Source organism: Polistes fuscatus, unplaced genomic scaffold (genome assembly GCF_010416935.1).
Source record: "Polistes fuscatus isolate 324 unplaced genomic scaffold, CU_Pfus_HIC Scaffold22, whole genome shotgun sequence".
In the NCBI taxonomy this organism is placed as follows: domain Eukaryota; kingdom Metazoa; phylum Arthropoda; class Insecta; order Hymenoptera; family Vespidae; genus Polistes; species Polistes fuscatus.
Window position 1 is genome coordinate 1,958,893 of NW_025113099.1, and position 10,621 is coordinate 1,969,513.

The following is a 10,621-nucleotide window of genomic DNA, read 5'->3' on the forward strand; positions in this document are numbered from 1 at the left end:
TCAGTATGGCGTCTAATTTTATAAATCTTGGCGAGAATGGTAACGATAATAATAAACGCGAAGAAAGTACTATGAATGTTAGACGAAGTCACGTTGTAATATATTTTCTTACAAATTTAACAAAATAATGTTCTATATAATATTTAAATATCAATGAAAAATATTGTATTTAATAATAGATCAAATGATGTTATGGGAAATGTATAATGTAATATTACAGATGCGAAGTTCGGTTGTCTTGATGCCAGAAAATGCAGAAATTAGATCAATTCCAACAATAGTGGAGGTGATACCGATTAGTCAGTACGATGACGTTCACATTAGCCCAAATTTTATCGAATTTAACGATGCTAGGGAAGGACTTCCATTTGTTAAAAAAATTGTTATTAGAAATTGTGGAACTAGACCAGCATTTATTAGAATACGGGAACCAAATTCTATGGTGTTTAACAATCAATTTTATTATTATTTATTTGAAAGTAATATTTAAAATCCTATCTCATTAATTTATTTTATTTTTTTGTTGTCTATAGGCTTTTCAAGTAAAGACAAAAAGAACAGGAATAATGTTGAGTCCTGGATTAAGTTTTACAAGTTCTGTAATATATTCATTTAAAAGACCAGCGTTATTACGTGCAATAATTCCAATTGAAATTAATGACAAAGTTCTTGATTATTGTGTCATTTGTTCATTGAAAACAGAACGTATTAGTATTAAACCGATGTCAATTGATTTTGGTATCATCGATGTGGGTTATACTTCTGAACCAAAAATTATAACGATTTTTAACGAAGGTGGGAAAACCACCAGGTGATTTATTCTTAAAAATATGAAATACAACGATTATGAAAGAAAGATAAAAAAAAGAAGTAAAAAAAATATATTTAATTATTTAATTAAATACTCATACACACATAGGTTTTCCATAGATTTAGGTCAAAATAATCTTGACATAACAGTAAAACCATTTAGGGGTATAATTCGTCCTAATAGAACAGTCAATTTGGAAGTTAGTATAACAGGATTAAAGGAGGGTACATTTTGTAACGAATTTTGGTAAATATTGAACAAAATATCTTATGGGATTTCCACGATTATTTTCAAACGTATTAATGTGTATTGATTATTTGAATCTTAGGATTAAATCAACTCCGAACATTCGAGTATCATTGAAGGCCGATGTTATAGTTCATCGTTTAATGATTTATCATAGAAATACAACTGAAGATTTCACTATTATAGATTTTCCACCTACGGCAGAAAAAACACGCAAGTACAATACGTTTGTTTTAAGGAATATCTCATCTCGTGCCTGCAATTACGTTGTTCTTGGCGAAGTTAATAACGAATTGAAGCCAATTCGGGTAATTGGAGAATAATATTCGGGTAATTAAGTATAATGTAATACAATGTTTCGTGGAAAAATGTTGTCAAGGGATCCTTTAAAAAAAGTCACGAGTTATTTTCTGTTTTTTTTTCTCTTTTTTTCTTTTTTGATAAATTAATTAATTCATTCATTTATTTAGAAAATCGATCACAAGAAGTTTCCAGTTTATGGTGCTTTCGAAATAAATCCATACGAGGGACGTATGGATTCATTCGAAAGCATCATTTTTGAAATTGGGTGAGTGTCGTAGGATATTTTCAAATGAAATTTGACACTCGATATTAATATTTAATCGTGTGTGTGAATATTTAGTTTCTGCCCAACGATGAGATTAATTAAAATTCAAGAAATGTTACACAGACAATCAAATCTGGGATATCAACAATTTGAAAATCAATATAATGATTTTATGGCTTTAATTAGAATAATCAAAATCCATACGGAAGCCATCAATATTTCCGGTGAACTTTTTATTCTCGTCAAATATTTCGAATTAAATGAAAAAACGTTTAGTATCGAGTCATTGATTTTTTTTTTCAGTCATTGATCCCATAAAGAAAACTATGATCGATGAATCCACATCTGGAAAAGTTCATATGCGTAAGATTTATTTAGATTTAAATTTATTTTATCGTTATTCATGATAAAACATTTTATTTTAGAAGAAACATTTTGGGATCAATCATCGTCCTTAAGCTCCAGTAATTCAACAATTAGACCAATCGATAATTTTGTCAGAATTTGTCTTTATGGGAAAATGGAAGTAATTAAACTTAATTTACAACCGGACAGTTTGTATTTCGGTGATTTGTACGTTGGCGAAATATCTCAACGTGTTATTCGCATCTCAAATTCATCTAAAATTGAATCAGTATCGTTTGAATGTCAGCCAATGCCTGCAGTTAAATATATTCCAAAATCTGCTAAATTGAAACCTGAAGGTTCCATCGAAGTGCTTGTTAAGGTTCAAGCTCGAGAAAATGGTAGATCTGTATTAGCATAATTAATTATTTTTATTAATTTTTCTTCAAATTCGATAGTCGGACCAACATTCGTAATTTCGATCAATGCCACCGTGGATTCCGAAGATTCTATCTTATCGAACTATCCGACGAAAGTAAAAATAGGTATTTTTCACGTGATATGTAACTTGAATGTTATTTTCAAGAGTAGAACACCGATGACTCAGTTCGTTACAGGTAATCTTTTACCAACAATTGTCGTTGAACCATATTTTCTGTTTAGTGATATTTAGAGAAGAGATATTCTTTTTTCTTTTTTTCTTGTTTTTCACAGGGATAACTCCAATGATAACTCACGAAGTTGAATTTATGACGAATCGTGCTACTTTCGGCTCGGATGTAAAGAAACCACGACAGGAAATGTTATTCGTTGAAAATGCTTATCCGAATGACACGCAAAAATCTTTGAGACCTTACAGAGGATCACCTGTATGTCCAATTATTATTACACATTAATTTTATTTAAACAATCAAATATTTTCTACGATTTTTCTAATATAGGTAAAAACTATATTTACTGGTAAACCACGTTATTCGATTGATCCTATTCATTCTGAAACTTTCACTGCCAAACAAGCAAATACCATAAACAAACATCGTTTAAATTGGGCTGATTATCTTCACATGTCTCAATTATCACGCAAGAAAATGCTAGAAACATCGGTGGCGGAATTGTTTTCCGATGAAGATAACGAAAATGACATCATATCTCAACTAACGCGAGTTCCTAAAAAATATCAAGAATTACCATTGTTATTACATTGCAAAGAATTCTACGATAAGAAGTTGAATTCAGAAATACGTAACGAAATTTTCATAAAATTGTCGCCATTACAAATATACAATGTTTATGTTCACCCTGCAACGATCAATTTTGGATTGGTAATTAAATGAATAAGATTTTCAATAAAATATAAATATTGTTAAATGCGTGTCTATTGTTTTAGGTTGCATGGAAAACGTTTAGTTATCGACAATTAATTGCTTCCAATAGAAACGAATTTTCTATCAAAATTCAATTTCAAAGTATGTCGAAAAATATTCGATTTCCCGATGGGGATACAATTATTTTACAACCCGATAAGATTACGACGAAGATCGTTGAATTTTACGGCAATCCTATGGGAAAATTTAATAACTTTATTAATTACAATATCAACGACAATCATTCGTTCGAAATCAACGTGATCGCTGAAATCGTACATAAAAATTTGTTAATCGACAAACGAGACGTTTTGATCGGTACAAATTATTTGAACGATGAATCGTATCGACCACAGTGGTCAATTATTCAAATTAAAAATAAATTGGATGCTTCGACGCGTTACAAGTCAGTATTCTGTTAACATAATTACAAAATATGATTAAATAATAGAATTTGTTGTTTTCCTACAGATGGAAAATACCAGAAGTTTCTTGTTTTTCTATAGAACCAAAGTATGGTACCATACGGGGTAACAGTATTTTAAATACATTTATTTCTTACAAAGCTGACCCATTAAAATCATCCTCTGCCGAGATGATTATAAAATGCGAAAGTGGAACTTTCTCAAGATTGCGATGCAATTTCTTATCCCCAATTCCAAAAGTTACTTTTGTAAACGACCGTACGAATTTAGGGGATTTATCTTTGAATTTGCCAACTAAAGTGCACGGTATTCTTCACAATTTAGAATTTACAGAAGTATTTTATGAAATCGATTGTACATCTTTAATACGTGGTTGCGAAATTGATCGATTGAATGGAATTATACCACCACGTGGAATTGCAATATTAGAGGTTTATATACATTTAAAAAAGAAAAATAATTTATATTACATTTAATAAAATATTTTACAGGCAACTTTGAAGTTCGACGTATGCATTGATTTTACCGTCACAATTTCTGTAATCGTTGAAAAACGTTTGAAATTGCAATGGAAAGTTATAGGACGAGTGCCATTTCCACGATTAAAATTTACACCAAATTTCATAGAACAACGTCGCGTAATCGTAGATTCATTTCAGAGTCATCTGATAACGGTCAGTAATATTGGTACAACTATTTTAAAATTGCAATTTGCTTTGCAAGAGTATCCTCAATTTAACGTTATTTTCATTCCAAACAAGAAGAACGATATCACAAGTGCGTATAAATTATTTTTTCTCGTTTAAACAAATTCTTTGCCATATGTATATCTGATTTAATATTTGATTATATTTTTTGGATATTAGTAGAAGAAAATACGAGCGTTTTAATACCACCGAGATCAACTGTTAATTTTTATTTATATTTTCAACCATTGGATAAGGCAAGTTACGTTATTTATCTTCCAATTGTTATAAACGATTTACTTGGGCCAGTTTTAGAAACAGATCCGAAAACTTTCGCACCATCGGAATACATGGAATCGCAAAAAGAATTTTACAAGAATGTTAAAGAAATAAAGTTCCTCGAATTACCATTAAAATTACCTGTAATTTCGATTGATTTCACGGTCGCTGGACGTGCCGTATCTTTCAATAAATTTCAATTTGTTTTTGATGTTGCCACCGATAACGTGAGTTTGAATAAACAATTGTCAATTCAAATTGTTTAGTTTCTATTATCGAAATTATTTTCACAGGTGATAGACGAACTTAAAATCGACAATCCTGACAAGTTGAAAGAAGTTACAGTGATTATTAAAACTGATAATTTTATCGTAGAAGATTGTCCTTTTCGTATAAATTGGTCTCGTGGCATCAAACCAACGATAACGTCAACATCAATCACATGTTTGCTACTTCCACGAGAACAAACTGTTTTCTCAATCGAATTTAAACCGATTTGTCGTGGAACTTTTAAACTCGAAACTTTTATTTTTATACGAAGAGATTCGGAAGATTTATTGTTTAATACAATTAACATTAATGGTGTAAACGCAAAAGAATTTATAGAACCTGATGTATCTGAAATTTATCTTTTACCTGTACCTTTCAATACTCCAATCGAAGAAAGTTTTCGATTAAAAGCACAATATTTCGAAAATACGACGAATATTTTGTGCAAAATATTACCACCCGACAAATGCACTGGTCATTTTAAAAATGATATGTTAAATATTAAATTCCCAAACGGTAATATTATTCCTGCAACATCGTGAGTATTATTATAATTCATATACAACGTATTTTTATACGATAAAACAATAATAATGATTTTCAATTTGAAGATACATCGAATTGGATGTCATAGTTTCTTTTAAAAGTAGTACACTGGTATCATTTTGTTCAAAGATCGAATTTCATACTAAAGAAAGTCTCGTTGTATGTTCTGTCATTGTTTACGCTGCTGCGGATAATCATTTGTTGACTACTCATGCTTATTTGCGAACATCATTCGATTATTGTAATAAAAAAATGATTTATGAAAATGAGATATCAGTGCCTTTCACGGAGATAAGATTTTCGATTATTGAAAATGAAACGGAAGAAGATGATTCTAATAATAATAATAATCAGCAAGCTTTGTATTCTCAAAGACAAGTATAATAATTTTGAAATAATTTTATATTTAAATTCTTTTCATTGAAATTCTCATTATTTTCTTTATTTCGATATATCAGGAAAAAGATTCTATCGTTAAATCACGAAGAATTTCTTATCAAGAATCATCGGAAATAAAAAATAAATTAAAATCCATTTTAAAACCAAGGATATCGAAAGTTAGTGAAAGAATACATGATAATAATGAGATAGATGATGCAGATGATAATGAAAATATTCAGAACGATAAACAAATTCGATCTCAGTTAGATTTATCTGATTTTTCTATCGATGTATCTACCAATGATCGTAGAATTTCCAGTAGAATTATGTATCCTTATTTTCCAATGGATAATGGAACGATGAGGCAAGTAACAATATTAATATTATTTATATTATGATTAAATGTTATTTAATATCACAAATACAAATGTATTTATCATATTTATATTTAGATTTTTCAAAATGTTAGTTGATATTACTCGTTTATTCCGATATTTTCATCCATGTTAAATATTTATTTAATTTAATATTTTAATTTATTTAATTTAATATTAATATAAATATTTTATTTATATTAAATATATATAATATATATACATATGTAATTGTAATATTAAATGTTTAATTACAGTAATTATGAAGAACATATGCATACAGTGTTACAATCAGCTGAACAATGGTTGTACACAAATATTTTTAAATATAACTTTTATGCGAATATTACCGATGGTATAACAGCAACTGTTTCGATTATTAATCAAACAAAAATAACACGTAATAATATTAAAAAGGAGAGTCGTTCATACGGTAAATCATTCGTTGATGTGTTAGAACTTTTAACAGGATCAACTATTTATAATTATCTACATATGTAATGTAATATTAATGTTTAATTACAGTGTAATTATGAAGGAACATATGCAATACAGTGTTACAATCAGCTGAACAATGGTTGTACACAAATATTTTTAAATATAACTTTATGCGATATTACCGATGGTATAACAGCAACTTTTCGATTATTAATCAAACAAAAATAACACGTAATAATATTAAAAAGGAGAGTCGTTCATAGGGTAAATCATTCGTTGATGTGTTAGAACTTTTAACAGGATCAACTATTTATAATTATATTGAAAAATTGTAAGCTAATTATCTCATTTATTTTTCATCGTTATAATATATTAAATATCAATGAAAAAAATGTATCCTTTCAATGAAATTAGATCATCATTACCCCAGGATGATATTTTAAGAATTGATTTTATTCTTCGACAATATGAAGGAATACTCAATTTTTTACTCGAACAAGGTGCATGCTTGGCTCACGTGTCACCGTATTTTCTTTTGAATTATAACGATTATGTTACTTTCATCGATTCCACGCAATTTTCTGTAAGTTCATAATTCATATAAAAGCATTTTAATAATTAAATTAAATTAAATATATATTTCATACGTGTATAAAAATAGTTAAGGAAAAATAAAATGGGTTGTTATGAATTAAAAAAATTATCAAAGTCGTTATTCGAATCGAGAAGTAAACAGTGTTGGTTGGATTTAATTTTGCAAACGTACAAATGTTTGAAATTAAATCACCATAACAAGGACGAATTGATAAGAAAATTAACGTTATACTCAGAAACATCTTCGAGACGATCAACAATTCATCGAGAATCCGTTTCATCCAATGGGAGGTTTGGACAGAAAGAATTTTTCTAAATTAAATGTTTATTATGAATTTTTTTATGTTCTTTTTTTTCTTTTCTTTTTAGTTTTCGAAGAGTGACAAATTTACACGATCCGTTGAAATTGATCGAAAACGTTATAAATTTGATGCAAGAACGTAGAAAAGTAATTAGTGATCGTTCGGATGAAGAAGTATTATTGTTATCTTGGTTGTATCATCATTACGAAGAACAAAGGATTCAGGATTGGTTGACTGATAAGAAAATTACTTTAAATTCGTCAAAGGAAAATAATATTTTGCAGGAAAGAAATATCGATAATTTTGATATCATTTTGTCCGATGGTATAATATTAATCGCAGTTACCGGTGCTTATTGTGCCTTTCTAATCGAGGAATGTTTTTCTAATTTATACATCAATCCGAAAAATATCGAAGAGGTAAAAACCATAATTCAAATTATAAACAACACATCAAAATTCTTTTTTACGATTATTAATCATTCATTTTTTATCTATAAAAATAAAAAGGCATTTCACAATGCAACTTGTTTGGTAACCAGTTGGACAACAATTAGGCTTGGCTTTGTGATCACCCCATCTCAAATTGTTCATCCTAACAGTGTGCAAATGTTAATGTTAGTCACTCATTTGTTCGAAAATTTGCCTTCGTATTACCAAATGCCAACAAAAATAATTTCTTCTCGTTAGTGCAAACACAATCGCGTATTCGTATTAATGCACACGACGGTGTACAAGTGAAAATATGTTTTCATGGTAAAAAAATACAAAACACCAAAGGTATATACACGTGATGATATATATATATAAATAATATTCAATTTATTTAATAGCATTGTTGTCAATTTTTAGCTTATTTATACGTAGTAAACTGTATCAAATTTTCAATACTATTTTAACTATTAAAATACCCTATACAAATGCAGCTGAATACGAAATATGGATGATCGAAGAAAAACCAAACAAGCCATGTAATAAAATGCATACAAATTGTATACACCAAAAAATATCTCAACCTGAAACTAAATGAATGAATTTTGTTCATTTAGCGAATTTAAAAATGATTAAATGGTCAGAATTACGAACAAGGAAAGTACCAAGAAGATTATTTTTGAATCAAAAAAGTATCACGGTTGACGAAGACGTAACTGAGGCAAATTTAGGAATCACCGTTGCGTGCATGACACCTACTTCGACAAAATTTTGGCTTCTTTGCCAATCGAAAACGGGTGATTTTATTATTCAAGTTAATATTTAAATTATTATTTAAAAATATCTTAATTATATGTAGCATACTTATAACAATTTATTAATGTATTATTATTATAATATAATAATGTAGATAAATTCACGATATCAATCAACGTTTATCGATAGTATTGTGGTACGATGGAATAACGAAAACAAAGAGTGTACTTGCACCGATGGTTTAGGATCGAATGAGGATTGTCCTTGTAATGTTGAAATTCTTATACCATCTCGGAATAATGAACTTTGGAACTGCATAAGTCATATGTTTCAAAAAACATTAGACGATAAAGAACGTGTGTTCTGGTCTCGATATTTAAGTAAACAACAAAACTAAAGTTCTAATTTTCATTAATTCAATGAAAATATTATATTATGACTAAGATAAATGAAATATTAATTATTAGATACGTATATTGGATTGAGATTAATACACTGGCTCATGGGTCATAACGTTGATAACACGGATTTAGAATTCGTGCATATATTTAATGCAAAAGTTACGTATTCTGTTTCTGCACCTGAACAAAGTGATTTTCTTCTGACACTACCAAAGACATTTACTATAAATGGCAAGTATACTCGCTTAATCTTATACTGTTTCTCCTTTTTTTTTATTTATTTTAAATATTGTAAATGTTAAGGGATTGATTTTTCATGCACGCAGATGTTAGATTAGCAAATCAATACGTTCCAATGACCGTTCATCTTTTACCAACTGATTCACAAGTATATGAGACTACTTTATCTTTGACTTCTGAAGATGGTCAAGAATTGCGACTTTATGCAGTCAGTTTTTTGCATGTTGATGAGTGAGTACATTATATATAAATACAATTAATATTGTTAGTTATTGATTATATATCAATTGATTTTATCGCTAAAAATCTTTTCGTAAAAGAAATCAGTGAAGTATCTTTACTTTAACATTATTACGAATGCAAGGAGACAGGAATGAATTAACGACATGTCATTTTGATGATGATTTTTTTTAATGTATGTATGTTTGTCCGCATAAAAAATTATTGTTACATATAATACAACATATAAATTTTCGTTATTAAAATGTATATTTACATGTTTATAATTTATATGAATTGGCTAAAATACGAAAAAAAAACAAATAGATTGAAAGAAGAGAAAATAAAAAATATATCATCATACTATTTTTCATAAAAGAATTATTCAAGTATAAAGAAAAAAAATCTTTCACGCAATTTTAGAGAGAGAGAGCTCTTCAAATTATATAATAATATTCATTTGCGAACAAACATTAGCCTTTTGTATGCAACAATTAGGATGCTCATTAATATTGATGTTCTAACGTTGGAACATCAGATATTTTTCTGTTTTTTAAAATCTCATTGACGGAGTATCGATCTCGACGTCACACGATTATTACAATTGATTTAATTGTCCTAAATTTTATTTCTTCCTATACACAGTATTAGTCTAAATTTTTGTCTAACGTTTGCGCAACGTATGCGCATCGTATTCGCAATATTATCAGAAAATGAACCTATTTTCTCTTCCGATAATATACTTTTAAATAATTACAGTCTGTAGAATCTTAATAATTAGAAAAGGGACCACTATCAGTATAAAATTTCGTCTTTATTTCTTTTTTCTTTTCGCACGTGAACATGCCGTGCAATATTCTTCAAATTTGAGTCGAGTAAGAAAAGATAATAAAATGCTTATGAACACGAACATCAAAATGTATACAATTGTTTCATAAGATTAAC

At 28.6% G+C, this 10,621-nt stretch overlaps 1 protein-coding gene across 1 annotated transcript; it reads left to right on the forward strand.

The window, feature by feature from the left end:
• The first annotated feature begins 5 nt into the window (after window positions 1–5).
• On the forward strand, window positions 6–9,882 carry LOC122517912 (cilia- and flagella-associated protein 47-like). Its single transcript, XM_043636530.1, has 30 exons — window positions 6–95; window positions 221–442; window positions 534–811; window positions 920–1,057; window positions 1,140–1,365; window positions 1,528–1,625; window positions 1,701–1,849; window positions 1,929–1,988; window positions 2,051–2,371; window positions 2,429–2,587; window positions 2,685–2,839; window positions 2,912–3,292; window positions 3,358–3,740; window positions 3,806–4,190; window positions 4,251–4,536; window positions 4,629–4,984; window positions 5,018–5,532; window positions 5,606–5,918; window positions 5,999–6,285; window positions 6,553–6,745; window positions 6,821–6,920; window positions 7,111–7,316; window positions 7,395–7,618; window positions 7,697–8,048; window positions 8,139–8,278; window positions 8,481–8,599; window positions 8,678–8,874; window positions 8,971–9,196; window positions 9,284–9,448; window positions 9,544–9,882. The coding sequence occupies exons 1-30, from the start codon at window positions 6–8 to the stop codon at window positions 9,690–9,692; spliced, it is 6,873 nt and encodes a 2,290-aa protein (XP_043492465.1). The 3' UTR covers window positions 9,693–9,882.
• Window positions 9,883–10,621: the final 739 nt, after the last annotated feature.

What these genes read in the sequence shown, in the direction of transcription:
- LOC122517912 (XM_043636530.1), top strand. Translation starts at nt 6, where the DNA reads ATGGCGTCTAATTTTATAAATCTTGGCGAGAATGGTAACGATAATAAT. An exon ending in GACCTTACAGAGGATCACCT is followed by an intron (nt 2,840 to 2,911) that starts GTATGTCCAATT and finishes TTTCTAATATAG; the next exon opens with GTAAAAACTATATTTACTGG. An exon ending in AAAGACATTTACTATAAATG is followed by an intron (nt 9,449 to 9,543) that starts GCAAGTATACTC and finishes TCATGCACGCAG; the next exon opens with ATGTTAGATTAGCAAATCAA.